At 48.5% G+C, this 17,511-nt stretch overlaps 1 protein-coding gene across 13 annotated transcripts in view; it reads right to left on the bottom strand.

Moving 5' to 3' along the window:
- Positions 1–17,511, bottom strand: part of kirrel3b (kirre like nephrin family adhesion molecule 3b) — a 156,806-nt gene that overhangs the window by 45,459 nt on the left and 93,836 nt on the right. For all 13 annotated transcript variants that reach the window (XM_076049768.1, XM_076049769.1, XM_076049776.1 and 10 more), the window contains exons 3-4: positions 16,878–17,027; positions 9,920–10,069 (exon numbers count right to left, since the gene is read on the bottom strand). In XM_076049768.1, coding sequence (XP_075905883.1) covers positions 9,920–10,069; positions 16,878–17,027 — 300 coding nt within the window. The remainder of the gene's footprint in view (positions 1–9,919; positions 10,070–16,877; positions 17,028–17,511) is intronic.

Genomic DNA, 17,511 nt, shown 5'->3' with positions numbered 1-17,511 from the left:
GTGCCTCTGAAAGGTCACTGACTAACAGACATGGTGGAGGGGGGTGGGTGGATGTGAGGGGGTGGAGGTGGTGATGATCCAGATCGCCCGATAAGGCGGCGATCACTGGCAATGATGACGACCTGAGTCAGTACAGTGTAGGAACCCAGTCTGGACTCAAGCAGCCGACCAGACTGACTGACTGACTGACTGACTGACCGGCTGACTGGCTGACACTTCAGGCCGAGCTGACCCGTCCAATTGGACGCTTTCAAAGGCGAGCACTGCCGCCGCCGCCGCCGCCACTATTGTGCCGCTGGAGTTTGATACGAAGTATTAATTCTGGCTGGTTCCCTTTCATCTTGCTCCTCATTACTATGCTGGGAGAGAAGGTGTAGTGGGGCGTGGGGAGGGTCTGTGGGAAGAAGTGCAGAAATCCGAGGTCAGCGCCGGCACTTCAGACGAGTCAGCGCCAGTCTGCTGATCTCGGCAACTTAAGAGAGTCTGTCTGTGAGAACGCCGCCGCCGCGCCACCGCCACCACCGCCGTTGTTGGAAACAAGGTCACGTAAGACCAAGTTGGTTGTTAAGTGCACGCCGAGCCAAAGTTCTGGGACGACTTTGCCGTTCGGACAGAAGTGCGGACGCCCGTCGATCTCCAACTTTCGGGGTGGAGTCGGGTAACTTTGGCCGGCTGTCAGAGCTCCACCGCATGCATGACTGAGACACCAATTAGCCGCCGAGCATATAAGGCAGCGATAAAATGGCTTTTTATGGGTGTGGGGGAGATTAGAAAGGAAAGTGTGACAGCCGGTGACTGATGGGAGTCAGACCGAAGTACCCAGTGCACATCCACAGCCGAGGTGATTTCTTCATGGCGTTTTGCCCGCCGAGCCTCCAAACTTCCTCCCAAAGACTTTCTGAGCTCTGAGAACTATTTCCACCTCGCAGACTGATGAGATCAGCGACTGTAAATATGCCGCTCCGGGGTCAGCGGCCGATGCCATCAATAAAGGAGGCGGCACTGGCGGACGCGTGCCCACCAGTGACCCACAGCTCCCTGAAAAATTCTCTCCAAACCTTCAGCGGCATGCTCTCCATCAGCCAGGGGGCGACGTCGCCTGACCTCTCGCACGGCAACATTTCTGTCTGAGATCTGATTCATCCAGCAGACTGTCTGACTTCTAGCAGAACCAATTAGTGTTCCCTTCTCAAGGGATGCACAAAAACACTTTCTACAGGCTCGTTAACAGGACACTATCAGAGAATATTCAATGTAATTCCATTTCCCCCCCCCTCCTGATCTTCTTATTCTTGTCGAGCTTGATTGATGCCAGTGAGTCGAGGTCACAGTCCAGGCAAAACTGAGCACGGCTGCACTTCCAGGTCGTGTCCCCGCGGACGGAGGCACAAAGGATGGGAGGACACGGCCGGCTGCCCCCACCCTCGCTGCTTTTTGGGTTTCATCCATGACTGTATGCAGTGGGCGTGTTTGTCAGCCCCGAGTGCAAATTGTGTTCCGTGTTTGTCAAAAGCTGTCAGTTTTTGTGTTTATTTATTTGATTTTATCTCCCCTTTGAAAGATAAAAGAGCATAAATAAAAAAAAATTGAATCCAGCAGAAACGAGGCCGCTGTATATTGCACAACATTCCAGTAATGGTGATGGTCTTTTTATTGGCTGGGGGGGACGGGGCGGGGGCTTTATGTCTGATGAAAAAAGACTAAAAAAAAAAGAAAAAAAAAAGAAAAGAAAGATATGACCAATAACCCCAGATCCATCTAATACACTGCAGCGACAAGGAAAAACTGAGTTTTTAATTGATATTCAGCTCTTTTTTCCCTTGGTTTGAGATCTTCCACCGTCAAGGCCGAGCCTTGAACTGCAATCAGCCGCCGTCATTACTTGGCTGTTTGCAAACCCGGCGCTCCCTAATGGCCCTGAATTAGCTCTTGACTGAAGCCATTGGATGGACTTGGCATGAGTTCGGTCAGCGGTGCAGATTGATCGGAGCCTCTTTAATTACCGGCGGCCGACTCTGTGCAAACTGGGCCCTGCCGCTCCATCTCGTTCAGTACTTTCACACAAATCTGCACCCGGTTGGCACGAGCGCTCGCACAAATGGCACGTTTTAGTGTGTGTGTGTGTGTGTGTGTGTGTGTGTGTGTGTGTTTAAATTGTCCACATGTGGCCTCCTTCCCTCTTTTCCCTCCCCCAAACTTGGACCTTATGTTGATGTATTTGGTTGTGTTAATGAATCACACACAGCAAAGGTTCTGGAAAGAGTCCAGTGCGTTTTCACAACATCGCTGCATGAAAATAAATCCTTCTCTAAAATTGTAGACCGTCCTTGGTGATTTTTTTTTCTCAAAGCATTTAAAGTAACTGCGATTCATTCAAAAGTACAAACAAACAAAAAACAGATTTAATCATTGCTCTCTCATGCATGCTACTTACTTGGGCTCAGGCTGTTTACTAGCCCCGTTATTGGAAGAATAAATCCATCAGGCATCCAAATATAGCGACATAAGGTCGGGGTTTAACCAAACTTAAGGTCTCATTTTGTTATTTGTCTTCACTTAGGATTCTAAATCACGCTATTAATTAATGTTTGTGCTGTTTTACCAAGATTCCAGATCAGCAGCTTTGTGTGTTTAATTATGAAAAAAAAAAAAAAATGAAAAAAAATGAAAAACAGCACCAAACTTCTCTGGATCTAAGGCCTATTTAGCCCTCTGTTTGCAGCCTCCTTCTAAAACTGACTCTTTGTTGGACATTTCAGCACATCTTTGAAAAACAAGAGATGGGCACAGAGTGGGTATCAGTGCCCTTTGTGACATCACAGCTCCCAAGAGTTTGGACGTGTTTGTGGGGTCTTCAATGACAAAACAACCAGAGTGAGTGAATCATTCTGAGATGGAGGGTTTGACGTCTCCCAGGACATTAAAACCGACTTGACACCACAATCAAAAAGATTGGACGGTGATGTCACCCAGTCTGGATGGCGGCGAGATGATTTACTTTTACAGCTCGATCACGCTGAGCCATAAAAGAGACAGAGGCATATTGATGAGTAATTAACCCAGAATCAGTCCGTCCGTCCGTCCGTCTGTCTGTCTGTCACCTACAAGAGGAGCCTCAATGAAACCCTCGGAGGTCACAGAGCCGCCTTGTACCCCGTGATCCTCCCTGCAGGAGCCTCAAAATTCCCCAAACACAGAGGGATGAATTATGTAATTTCCCCGAGTTGAGACGAGAGGAGACGAGAGGATCGGGGAAAGAAGTCAAAGCTCCCGACTGCTTCTGATAGACGGTGGGACCGATTTCCAGGTCACAGCGGTATTGGGGGTGGGAGGGGGCGTGTTTTCTGGAGTATCCAATAAAATCCCGCTGAGATCAGAGCTTTCGAGGAGCCGAGTTAAAGGAGAAAAAAAGAGGCGTTCGGAGGAGCCGCTGGATGAGGAGGCTGTCGGCGGACGTGTAGCGCACGGCGATGAGCCCTCACCTCCTCCCCTCCGCAGGAGCGAGAGAGATGGATTCACGGGGTCGTCGCCCGCCGCCTGTCGCCCCATCGCGACAGCTCGCACAGTTTGTGATGGATGGATTGGCGGCAGGAGACAAAGAAGAAAGAAAGAAAGAGACAAGCGAGGCTCAGCGGCCCAAATCAGCGGCCTCTCGTCGCTGCTGTCACTCCACATCTGCCGGGAGAAAAATCCACGGCCCACATGCACACACACACGCACGCACGCACCTAAGAGGAGAGTGTGATTGAACGAGTGCAAAAGAAAGTGAGATCAATGCACAAAAGGATGACAGATGGCAATCACAAACAGCAGCACAGATTGTGCCAAATGCAGAACGCCGAGCATGAAAGCGGCGGCTTATAAGAAAGTGTGTGTGTGTATGTGTGCGTGTGTGTCTGTGTCTGTGTGTGATAGTATGAGGTACAGAGGGGGAAGTAAACAAGGAGGGCAGAAACGTGTGATGGGAAACAGCAGGCAGAGGAAGAGGACGCAGATGACGGACGACAGCAGGAGGAGGAAAGGGATCAGAGGGGAAGAAACCTGGGAAACTTCCCCACTGATTAAATATTTGCAGGGGGAGAAAAAATCTCTTAATTAGCGTTGTGTGGTGACGTGATCAAGGAGGAGGAAAAGGACGAGGAGAAGGTGTGAAGCAGCCTCGAGTCACATTCACGTGTGGAGGACCAGGAGCGATTTGGAAAAAGAGAGGGAGCGAAAAGTTGGAGGCCGGACCAGAACAAACCAATCAGATTACTCCAAGGCCTTGGGCAAAATGCACACCTCTGACTTTAGACACGACTAAGCCCCGCCCACAGACAGCTGAAGCCTCCTTTTCTTCCAAAGATGTCAATTGGTGCATTAATATTTCAACCAAAAACGAAAGTTTTCCAGATTGACCGGTGAGAATTCAGACTTGACTCCTTATGAATGCGAAGGCGGTCCATTGAAGCATCAGTGCTGGAGAACTGGAGGCTGCAAACCAGAGTTCCAGCAAGAGGCTGCAAACAGTGGGCTAAATAATGTTTGACACAAATCTCAATCAAGCATAGATGAGAAATAAAGCTCTGAAAATTGGCTTAGTATGGACTTTTCAAACACTTTTTGCTCTTTTCAAAGTCCTAACTCTAATTTTTTTGGCATCCAAGCCTCGGCTTGCTGACAACAGCGGCAGTTAGCTGCAGGCGCACGCAGCCGTCACCGCTGTTGCTGTTGTTGTGTAGTTGCTTCCTTTTTTTCTTCTTTCCTCTGCTGAGCACAGATGTACTGGTGTCATTCCTCCTCCTGGAGTTAGGAAACATCCTCCATACAGTCTGTCTGCCGTGATGCTGCACCTGTTCCCGTCTCCTCTGATATCATGGATGTAGTTATCGTTCCGTCTCGGCTCTCGCCAGACAAAATGGCAGCGGGAGGCAGCGGCGTGGCAGCGACTCCGCAGGCTGAGATTCTTCTGTGAGTGACAGCCGATGGGAGCGCTTCACTAAATCCCATTTGGCCAACAAAAATAGAGAGAGAGATAACGCCCAGTCACATGGAAGGCTGGAGAGCTTTTCCACTCAACAGCGTCCCCCGTTATTTTTCTATTTATCTTAATTCTATCAGGGTCCGAGGAAGGATCTCGCTGCGAGTCATAAAGAGGTCGTAAATCAGCCAAGACGTCCAAGTAAATGTACTTCCAGTCCTGCTGCAGAGTTCCAGAGCGACTGAGAGTCCATGGCAGGAGGAGGAGAGAAAGTATGAAAGAAGTGGGAAAAAAAAGGGTGACTTTGAGAATGTTTCCCTTCCAGGAAACAAAAAAAACAACTAAACTACAAAAACCCACCGCATTCTATTGAGAAATAGAAGAACAAAAGTCAAATACAAAACAAACAGAAAGTCTTTTGTTGTGTGTGTCAGTGGAAACCAGGAAAAAAAAACATATTTTGCTTTCTGTTGTTGAGGTTTTTGGATGTTTCGGACCTGCAATTAGAGCATGTCTCTGTGTGTGTGTGTGTGTGTGTGTGTGTGTGTGTGCGTGTCTGTCTGCCTGTCTGATAGCAACAGACTGTTTCCTGGACACAACAGCCAGCATGAAGCTCAGCAAAAAACGGAGAAGAAACTAATTTCCACGCTTTTTTTCTCTGTGCTTAAAACAAGTAAAAACGAGCAAAATACAAAACTTGTTGTCGTTCTCCGATGTTTCCCAATGGCCGACAAAGAAACAGACTCATTCGGTTGACACTTCAGATCCATCGTCCAGTAATGAAGCCTCTCCGCCTCCCTCCTCCTGGCCGACCCTGGGACCGGGAGCACGTCACGCACGGCAGAAAACACTTTTCATACGGCTGGGTTGCGTTTCCTGGCGGTGAGACTTTCAATCCAGCGACATTTTTTTCTTCCTCTGTCAAAGTTCACCTCCATTACTGCTGCTGCTGCCGCCGCCGCTACGATCCTTGACAACTAAATGAATTCAGACACATCCGGGGGAAAAAGGGCTGATTCAGCGCCGGCACTCGCAGACGGCGCTAACAAAAGATCCCCTCTGGCTTTTGTGTGTATGAATATTGTCAGCGGAGCGCCGGTCCAAAACATTAACAATGCGGGGGGGGGGGGCAAGGGTGGAGGGAGGGCGGGGGGGGTGACAAGGGAGGCAAAACAAATATCTGGCGCCCACAATGGGCTCATTCTGATGGCTGTGTTATCAATTCTGTTTTGGCGGAGAAACAACGTCGGGGCCCGGCTCCTTGTTGTTGTGCGACGACTGTCAACTTTGAAAGATCTGCCGCAACTTCTGGAAAGTTTTCCTCCCTCGCAACGGCGCCGGTCACCCTTTCATTTGGAGGGCTAATTTGAAGGCTGTGGCAGGCTGACTGATAACCAACAGAAATGAAAATATCTCCAGATTCTCTTCACGATGCTCATGGACTTTTATTTTTTGTCAAATTGACAGATGAATTATCAACAGTTGTTTGGGCGGCGGCTGAACAATCAAACCGCTGTAAGTCTTTTCTTCTCTGAAGAGAAAAACAAAAGTGTGTTTATGTATTAATTTTGCAAAAAACAATATGAAAGAGAGAATCAAAAACAAAAGGGCAGGAAAGTCCTGTATACTGAAGCGGCTGTTGATGGGAAGAAGAAGCGGAGCAGCAACAGTCGCTGGCCTGCATCAAAGTGTTGCTCAAAATTTCGTTTGCATTCCAAAAAGAAGAAGATCCATGATTTGGGTTTTGATTGTCTGCACCAGAAAAGTTCATCGGCAGTTTGAAAGATGTGACAGTAATAGTAAAGGCGGTGTTGTTGGATCTTTGGATCGGGCCGTCAAGTGGAAGGTCAGAAAGGTCAAAGGAAGGTCAGGGAGGTCAATGGAAGACACACCCGCAAGAGTCTTTAATTATGGCGCCTGTGAGTGAACTGCAGGTTCTTCTTCTGTTTGTTTACGTCCTGACAAGTGTTTTCTGTCCTAATGAAGCAGAGTCCAGTTTTTTTTTTTTTGCAAATTGCAAAACTCCTCTTGATTTCTGTCAAGCGAGGTCGACCTCTTCCGCCATTTAGCCGTTTGCTGCCTCGTCCTGCTCTGCTCTGCGCTGACCCGCGTGGCCCCACATTGGGCAATTAAGAGATTCTTGTCAAAAAAAAAGAAGCATGTGAGACAACACGTCGTCACGTCCAGCGAGTGTTTAAAGAGGAAGAAAACAAGTTTGCCTCAGGGATGAAATGTGCAAACTTTTAATTGTGTGTCTTTTAAAAGAAGATACAATTCTCGAAAGTGACACTTTGTGATGTCACAAAGGACAGCAATAACTCCTCCTCCCTCCGCCAGGTATGGGCTCCATCCTACTGAGACTTCCACATCCCCATTTTTGGGTGTCTGGAAGGTCCAATGGTGTTTCAGCCGGAAGCCAAAACAACAGGGTGGCCGCAAACAGAGGGCTAAGTGTCTGTTCTCCACAGAGACCGTAAACTGTGTATTGCACTGTGGCATAAAATAAAGATCTGGGTGGAATATAGGTCCCTATAAGACAATACATCATGAAGAAAATGCTGGGCAGTTAAAACTCTCCAATTAAAAGAGTTGGAATCAAGGGGTTAAAAAAGTGAACACCGCATTATCTGTGTTTTTCCACAAAAATCACATTTTTCTTTTAGAAAGTGATTAAGAGATCATTCAGCCAGCCAGCACAGGAAAAAAAAGAAAGAAAGAAAAGCCAAAAGCGGGAGACAGGATGATAAAAAGCGGCGGAACAAAAGAAGCTCAGACCGAGGCCGACTCATTAAAGTGTCAATAATAAATGCCATTTTACTGTGACATGCCCTGGATTCTCTCTCTTCTTCTTCTTTTCCCCCCAATAAAAGAGAAGCAGCTCATGAAAGCGGCTCAAACAGCCGTAATCTCACTTCCTCTCCGCTGCCGCCGTCCCTCGACCTGAGGTTGGCCAGATTAGAGCAAAGGTCTGGAGCAGAGACGGCCGGCTGCGAGGGGGATAATTAGCCTCGGGGGGGAGGGGGTCCTTCTTTTTTTTTTTTCATTTTTTCAGAATTTTTTTCTCTCTCTCTTCATGACTAATTCACGGGACCTTGACGCCCGGCTCGGCATGCGAAGATAGAAGCCCGCGAGGCGGCTGGGTCCAGTTCATACATCTTGCTGGGGACGAGGGACCTCGGCATTGTGGGATGGTGTTTTTTTCTCGCTCTCTCTCTCTTTTAATTGCCTCAACCTTGCACTAAAACAAAGGATAAAGGTGCGTGGGGCTTTTTTCCAGGTGGGGTTAAGGGACTCGTGCTCAATCTGCTTGTCGAGGCCTGTCTCCGTCTCTGCACGTCGGTGCAATTTCCAACCTGCATTTTCTCTCGGCCAATCGGGGAGCGGAGAGGGCGGGTCTCTTCCGATACGACACGTGGAGGATTTATTCTGCCGTCGGCTCGGAGGAAAAGAAGGTTTTTGAAGGCAGGTAATTGACAGCCCGAAGGTTTTTCTTTTTCCTTCTTCTTCTTCTTCTTCTGTGGTGACGCAGGCCTTTGCATACATTCCCTGCGTCAGCTGGTGCGAGTGTCAGGTTCGTCCTGGCAGCAGCAGCAGCTTCCCTCACTCAGCAGCGGGATTAAACCAACACAACTTTCTCGCTCCTCAGGGTTTTAAAACTTCATCACCCCTCAATCAGCCTGGAACAGGTGACGAAGGCGTGACGAGGCCGTTTACCCGCAGCCAGGTGTCAAACATTTATTTATTTACTAATTTTGCAAAATCACGCCTAATCAGCCCCTGCAGTCGGGGAGTCGGAGGTCGCCAAGTTTGAGGAAAGTGCAGCGTGGAATGGATTAAAATGTAAAGTTTTTCACCACGTTGTGCTCTTGGTCTTGTAACACCTCAGTTTTTCATGTATTTTTTTTTAGCTTCCATTAATTTTGAGGCAACAGATCAGTTTGTTCGGCAGACGCAATGACATATTTGCATGGCAGGGGGCGTTGTTTGTTGGGGATGATGGCGATGTTGTCTGTGTGTGTGTGTGTGTGTGCGGGGGTAGTAACAAAAGCAAGGGCAGGATGGTGAGTACTCATCATGTAGCACAAGAAATGTTGAATTTTGAACATTTTAAAAACTTTTTCTAATTTGCAAATATTAGCTAATATTAAAAATGACAGGTAGAAATAATTGTCCATCCATGCAGCCAGTCAAATGCACCCCCCACCCCCCCAACTCCCTCTGCCCCGTAATCGTTACTTTCACTTTTCATTAGACCGGATCGATCAGTCGCTGGTGGCGAGGACCTTCACATCATCATCATCATCCCCCCCCCCCCCCCGATCCTCCCCAACACCCCGATCCCCCATGGCTTTCCTCTCACAGCAGTCCTGCATGGAGAAATCTGCTCTGGAGTGGACGGGTCAGGGTGGGTGAGGGTGGGTGAGGGTGGGTGAGTCGGGTTGCAGCGAATGATGGCGAAGATCCAGAGCGAGCGAGGGGGGCAGAGATGGCGACCCGATAAAGTCTAATTAAGAGCCACTAACCTCTCAAGCTCGCAGTCATAATGACAGCGGAAGCCACATGGGTGAGGATGGGGGGAGGATGGGGGGAGGTTAGAGTGGAGACGTCAAGTCGAATCCCAAATGGGGAACATTAGCATTGATTTCATTCCACTCGGATGCTTTTTAATATGACGCATGTGGTTTGTTCTCTGGATTTATGAGGCAGCTCCTCAGTGCGGCTGGGGCAAAATGTGAGTTTCTAATCTATTTTTTGAAGCAAAGTTCATAAAACAAATAAATGAGGCAGATTTTTTTTGCCCTCAAACCAGCCTGAAAGACCAGAGGAGTGTGAAGTCTGGAGTCTGAAGCTGTTCCGCTGGTTGTTTTTTGCGGCTCAGCGGAGGTTGGCGGTCACGCTAGCGTTGCTTGGATTGTGTGTCGGTCTGTGTGTGCACGTGTGTGTGTAATCTGGACTCACCCAGCACGGTCAGACGGGCGGGACGCGACCTCATGGCGGCCTGGACGGCCTGGCACTCAAAGACGGCGTCGTCCATCAGCTCCACCCGCTGGATCCGCAGGTGATGCTCCCCGGAGCCGTGGTCGCCGATCACGGTGTAGCGAGGGTAGCCTGCAGTCACAACACCGCCAGGGTCACAACGCTGCTGCTGTGTGTTCACTAGTGTCCTAAACTATCAGGTATGCACACTCTTGTCTTGGCGTGTATTAAAAGACTGATGAAATATTGCAAAATGCACATTTTCTGGCGCATTTGAGTTCGAAGAGCAATAGAATTTTGCGTATTGTGATATTTAGGTTTTGCGCAATTCTAGGGGTCATGGAAACACAATAAGGGACACTTCCCCAAATTTTGCTGCCTTAGCAAGTTTTGCTAGCAAGGCTAGCCGCCCTCTTTCAATACACGCACGCACGCACGCACACACACACACACACACACACACACACACACACACACAGGCATGCATCTTTTGTTGCGCGCCAGAGAAAAGGGAATAATTTCCGACAAGGTCGTCTTCATAAGGGGCCTTTGTTGAGTCTTGACAAAGCAATTCCTGCCATTGTGTTGTGTTTTCATCTTGCGTTGTGTTGTGCTGTGGCTGTTGCTTTTATTTTTCCTGTTTATTGTTCCGAGCGCCTGACTCTTTGATGCGCACCAAAACAACAAAACAAGGGTGCAAAACTTTAAGAAATGGCATTAAGAACTCGAGAGGGGAAAAAAGAAGGAGAGATGGAAGTCTTTATGTGTGGAAAAGCGCCAACCTCACTGTGCTGAAGTTGAAACAAGTGCAACGTGAAGCTCCTGGAATATTGAAACAAGTCAATAACCATCTGTCTTCGTCGCCCGTGCGGCCACTTTTTACTCCCATACTCGTTTACAAGCACGTTGCTACCACACACACACGCACACACACACACACACACACTAATGAAACATGAAGGGTGTAAACGTTTAAACGGACTCCCGACGCTGTGGGGTTTTGGGCTAAAAGACACTCTGGAGGATTTTCTGCATGACGGCGAACAACAAACAGACGCAGTTGCTCCATTCTTGAAGTCTTGACTAATCTACAAACTGATTTATGGTTTAATAATGATCGAAAAGGTGAGCAATAACAATTTTTTATTTTTTTATTTTCCACACAAGTGGAGTCAGATGGTATTAAAGATATTCCCCTGGAACCTGATCAGAATATGCATCGAGAGGAGTTCCTCCGTCCCCCCCGCCGGGGCTCATAAGCCGGAAGAAGAATGTATTTGACTGGGAAACTTTATGGTGCGTTTCACATTCTCTCGCAGTAACGCGTCTCCGAAGATCCCTCTCCATTGGCCCGTCCTCCCGTTTTTTTTTCTAATTGCTGCGACGGAGTGTCCCCGAATGAGAAGAGAACTTCAATTTGTGAAGAATGCACCGCGACTATGAAAAATGTGACCGGAGATCAAGCTTGGAAATTTTTTTTTGTATCTCCCCAGCGGTCCTTAAGTCATTGTTCCACACTGAAACTGCAGAAAATGAGTTTTATTTTTTGTTGAAAGGGGAATTAATTTGGTGCGACCGCATTGCTAATTTTTTCCCCCTCCCCCTGAAAACATTTATCTTCCCATCCAGCTGTTGTATAATTACTTGAAAACATTGAGGACTAACTTGCATTGATTTTTCAATAACAATGAGCGTAAGAGTCAATTTTGTTTTTTACATGATAACAAGTAAACAAAAAACATGTTGGTTTTTCTCTGAAAGCTTTTTGCAGCACGGCTCCGGCTGCCTCTCACTGGCTTTTAAATCCTTGACTGGCTTCTCTGGAAAAAATCACATCCAATAGCCTGGAAGCCAGATAAGTGACTGTTACATCACAGCTGAGTTGGCCCGTAATGAATTATGAAGCAGGGCCCTCTTCAACGCTGGAGCGACAGCCGATGAGGCGATGTGAGTCCCCACTTTGGGCCGAGTGGAAGGACGGAAGGAAACATGAGAACTTTGATATTATTGATTTGGACGTTTTAGAAAATAGCTCCCATTGACCGAGAGCCGTTTATCCTGCGATGACACGCTGAGTTCTGAAGCCTCACGTCTTGCCATGTGGACGCCCCGCTGCCATCCCACAACTTCCTCCTCTACTTTGACAAATTGTGATTGGGGTTTTTGTGTCACGGTTGATCCCGACTGAAGAGACACATTATTTGGAAAAACTACCTTCTTCCAACAACGTGACATTAGCTCTGCATTTAAAAAGCATGTTGCAGGCTGGAGAGTCCATATGATAGTACATCTATAATGCAGCAACAACCGTTATATTATAGAGAGAGTAAGGCCGACAATTCCAAAGAAACAAATTTCCGAGGAAGAGAAATGTGAGTGCCTTTCCTTTCCTTCCTTGTCGGAGAGACGCTGCTAATAAGTGCTAGCAAACCGTGTCCACCATCCTCCGCTATGGTACTGAGTGGGCTGCTGCAGCAGCAGAGTTACAAGCTAGGCGGCACATGACTGTCAAGCTACTGGCGCGACTCTACTCTAATTGACCTGGCAAAACACTCGCCTGATCTGGATGGATGCTGCTGCTCCGCCAAGCTAACTCAAGATTTGAGTAGATTAGAGGAGTGTCTCCTCTGTGTCTCCTCACAGCCCAGCGTTTATTAAAAGGTTAAATCCCGCATTATTCTGTCAACAGGACACATTGAGAAGGTGGAGTACAAACTGCATTAAAGAGGCTTTCCACCCTGAATGTGACACCAGAGTATGATGGCAGTCATATATTTATATATTTATATAACTATAAATGGCCTGCAGGGGGGGAGCATGACTCCAGTATAAGTGGCCGTAAAAGTAGCGGGGTTAATAGCGATGCGATCTCACCTAAAAGCTTCCATTAATAAAACTAATAACTGCCGGCTTGAGAAGTAGCTTAGTTCCCGTGCGTTTGCTCTGCGAGCCGGCGGCTAAAATAGTGGGAGAAAACCAGTGACGAGGTTGGCCAAGGTCACCTGGGGAACCATTCCGCTTCAATTTTTATGTTCATTGATGAGATCCAAGGCAATGATGCTCTTTGCGGATCAGTGGGGGTTACGATCGCCGGCCCCTCCTGGACGACGTGACCGTGCGTTGACTCCGAAAACCGGCGCGGGGCCGAAAGCGTTTTGTAACCGCAGGAAGTGCATTTTTCCTCTTCCCCTGCAACTTTTATTTTTTCCCCGCCGACCTGCCTTAATCGAGGCAAAGTGTCGGCTGTGCTCCTTTCGCGTTTAGGAAAAAGGAAAAGATGAGGTGGCTAAGTGCCTCTCCTGCGCCTCCGGCGGACTAATAATTTGACTGTGCGAGGATGTGGGCCCCGTTCCAGATTCATCTCGCCGCATTAGCTCTCGCTCCAAAGCTAATTTGCATTTGCGCGCGGGCAAAGTAAGTGATTACTCGGCCGTCTAATTTCCCAAGACCGGGGGAACAACATGACTTGTGTTTGCGCCACCTGATGAGCGCTCCATCCGCCGCCGCACGCGTCTGTTGTCTGGTCCGCGGTTGGTAATGGCGCCCGCCGAGACGGATCACCTCTGCTCTGATGTTTACATAAAGGGCCATCGATCTTGGATCTCGGAGAATTCCAAAGACGTGACGCGTTACCTGAAGCTAACAATGTAAAATAGGCCCATTAAGGACCAGTGAATCCATCAGGGGAGGGGAAATGGATTTGTCTTGAGGCCGAATCAATGTGCCGTTGTGCGAGTGTGTGCGTGTGTGTGCATGTGCGTGTGACTGTGAGGAACTGGAGGCGTGGCCGAGTGATTTATGGTATTAAGCCGCAGCGTGATTCTTGCACATCCTGCGATGGGGGTCGGGTTGGACGCGGGTCTGGGAGCCTCCCGGAGCTTTTTCTTACTTACTTCCTGTTTGATCTACAACATCGCCTGTATCCTCTTTGGCTCAATCCTACATCTCATTTTTTTTTTTTTTTTTTTTTTTACAGTGCAACCCCTCATTCTTGGGACTGAATAACAATAATAATTGCAATAATTATTTTTGAATGAAGTTTTTCAATAGCATTTTATACTATACTGCTCTTCACTTTACATTTGGTTCTAATTGGAACATTAGAACACCATGTCTGCAGAAAAAAAAAAAATCCATTTGGTTGTTGTAGCCACTGATTTGGAAGGAATTCTGGGAAATATCCCCGAACCTCTCTGTTTTGGGGCCTGCATGTGTCAAGGGGACATCGGGACCCCGACCCTTCCTTCACCCGGACGGCAGTCTGGACTCCCTGCAGACTGGGAACGCCAGGTCGGAGTCGGCGATGTGAGATTTTTATCTGCAGGAGAATTAGCCGGTAGGCGGCTTGTCCGTCCTCGCCGTCATCAGACGCTGCACGCCGTTCGCTGTCATGCATATATTCATGCCGCGAACCGGTGTGCCGGGAGCGACTTTACCTTTCCTTTTAATTAGCGCCGGAAAATCTCGACACAAGAGAAGGGAAGTGGAATAGGAAATTCGGCAGGAAGGGGCGGAGCTTTTGTGCCGCTGTGGAACCAGCGCTCTCTCTCTCTCTCACTCTCGCCCTCCTCTCTCTCGCTAATCACCGCTCTCCCGTGAATGGGACCTGCGGTACGTTATTGAATCGCTCCGCTGCCGAGCGTCTGATTCGTCACGCTGGCTATGCATACAGCTGCCATCTTCCTCCTTTTGACTGAGCGCGTCTTCCGGCGGTGATGGAACTGCATGCGTTGCGTAACTTCAGGCGATACAGAAAGCAAGAAAAGAAAGAAGGGCTGCAGCTGCAGCACGGCACTTTACTTTAAAAAGCGTGTGGCGGTGGAGGGGAGGAGGGAGGTGAGCGTGACAGCAGAGGTCTCGTCAGTTGCAGCCATCAGAGGAGAAAAAACGTTTATTCTATCCGAAAAGTAAGTTTTGTTTTTGTCGAAGAGAGACAGGAGCTTCGTGCGCTGCGTGTTGAGGCCGACAGGGCGGCCGGAGGAGATGATGTTGGTTGAACTGGATGAGCCGTTCAAAGATCTGTTCAAAAATGAAAATAAAAAAAAAAACATGTAGAACAGGCTCTATCTGTTATCAGGCTGTTCTACATCCCCCCCCCACTGTGCCTCTTTCTTTAGGCCGTTGTTTCGAGAGGGGATTTCTCCTTCATTGCCGTGTCTTGTTGAATCGATAAAAAGAAAAAAGAAAAGCAGGGAAAGTTAAAACAAGCTCTACATCCCTCTGACCTGAAATAAAAAAAGGATCTCTCTCTCTCTCTCTCTCTCTCTCTCTCTCTCTCTCTCTCTCTCTCTCTCTCCCTCTCTCTCCATCGCTCACCCCACCCTCCTTATCCTTGGGTTCGACCGCAAAAAGGCGACTGGGAGGCGGCTAGACCCTCACTTTATTGCTGACCCGCCCCCCACTCCTCCTCCTCCCCTGGGCCGGGATGAAACACCGGAGGTGGGGATTGGCCGGCTTTACCAACGCTCCTTCAGCAGCCGCGGACGCCGCGGTGCTTTAATTAGCGGCGGCCGAGAGATGTCTTAAGATAAAGGTCAGGGACTCGGAGACCCTCGCCCTACCACCACCACGCACTCCAGTCTCGGGGCGAGATACATTTTTAATCGTTGCTCATCATAGCAGGTGATTGCGTTTTTCGACTGCCGGCTGCAGATCTTGTCGCTTTGCCATTAACTCAGATTGAGAGAGAGAGAGAGAGAGAGAGGGAGCTGCAGGACATTCGGGTAAAGATAAGAAACTCAATTTATACTATTTATCTGTATATTTAATAGTCCTTGCTGCCGATGATGCAGAGTTCATCACATGCTGTGAATCTGTTTGGCAGGAATCAGTGCAGAAAGCAAATTCATGTTGTTCAGTTGGAGCAGAGAGAAACAGGATCTAATTTGTTGTCAATAATATTTGTTATTACCTATGATTATCAATATTATTATCTTTAAAGAGTCCCTGAGATTAGGAGCGGGAGTATTTGCTGGAAGCTAATACTATGGTACAACTTTGTGGGCTCACGATGAAATCCAAGCACTGACATGCAGTAGTAGGTAGTAGGCAGGGTTTACGATGCACAACAACACAACACAACACAAGTTTTTTTGTCACAATTTGATGACCAGACATGACAACTGAAATCATCTCTCCCTACAACACTGAGTTGGTTGTTGGTTTCCTGGTACTGTGGACATGCAGAAGGGTTGTTTTATTTGTGGGGAGAGGGTGTGTGTGTGTGTGTGTGTGTGTGTGTGTGGGGGGGGGGGGGGGTGGCGGGTGGGGGGGGTGTAGTTATGAGCTGGACAGCTGGATCAATTTATGTTGCAGTGTGGCACCAACAAGCTTTGGGGTCAGTGAGTGCAGCGAGCGGATGGCTGATGGCCAATCAGAGTCAGCAGCACAGCACAGAGTCGTCTGCATACAGTCGCTGTGCTCCGTCTGCCAGTCAGCCGCTGGGACGAGCTTTATTTTTAATGCTCATTTCTTTTTTTCTTCCAGCCTCAGAAGTCTGTAAAGGTATGTTTAGACAAGCGCTGTGTTTTCCACTCAACGTGAATCCAGAGTAATGAATTAAACATCAGGACCTGATTGTTGGAACAACTGTGTCGGCTGCTGAATTCACTTTTTTTTGCTCCAAATTAAACAATTAAGGCAATTACAGATGAGGTGCAGCTTAATTAGAGGGCGTCACAGACTCTTATCAAAAAGCCATTAGACACCCCTCAAACCCCCCCCCCCCAACCCTAAACCCACACTAGACCGTTGCCGATATTGATTTCACATTTCTGTCTTGCTTCTTTCCTCTCTGACTTTTCTACTTTTCTTCCTCTCTGCATCGTCCACATAGACAAAAATGATTTTTTATAGTTCTTTGAGGTCCTTCAAAGATGTCCATCACAGTGTAGTTAAACTGAGAAGATGGGGGGGGGGGGGGGGGGTAGCTCATTCTTACCAGAGAGGTCTCGGCCCACCCCCAGCGCCAGGCCGTCCTTGATCCACAGCACCACGCCGTGGTAGCCCGGGATGGTGCAGGGCAGCGTGACGGGCTGGCCGGCCACCACCACCAGGTCCTGAGGCTGCTGGGAGAACATGGCCTCCGACCCTGCAGCGCCACAAGAGGGAGGAGAAGGAGAAGAAGAAGAAGTCAGCATGTGGAACCAGGAAGTGAGAGATTTTACAGATCAAAGTGCCGACGCCCCATTTCTACCAATTTCACTCAAACTTCTTGTCAGCCTTGTGCGAAAGACTGAAGGGGGAAGCCGTAGTTAAAAAAAAAAAAAAAAGAAGGGGGCGGGTCCTCTAGCAGTTTGACGTGCACGATGGCGTGCACGCATCAGAGGTGTTTGGCAGCGACTGAAGCGCCAAAGCCGAGAGACGTCCCGCCGCCGCCGGCACTTGGCTTGGCTCAGGCATCGGGGGTGTCACAGCGCAGATGGGCTGGGGCTTGATCACACACACGCACGCACACACACACACACAAACACACACACACACACACACACTACAGTAGTGCTGTAGTTGACGTTCAGGTGTTGGAGCTCACGGTCGTGTACACCGAGCCTGCGATCCTCTGCCGAGCGCTCAGG

This window comes from Nelusetta ayraudi, unplaced genomic scaffold (genome assembly GCF_046127955.1).
Source record: "Nelusetta ayraudi isolate G7.1 ecotype Tasmania unplaced genomic scaffold, CSIRO-AGI_Nayr_v1 ptg000120l, whole genome shotgun sequence".
In the NCBI taxonomy this organism is placed as follows: Eukaryota; Metazoa; Chordata; class Actinopteri; order Tetraodontiformes; family Monacanthidae; genus Nelusetta; species Nelusetta ayraudi.
This window is presented reverse-complemented; position numbering and strand designations above follow the sequence as displayed.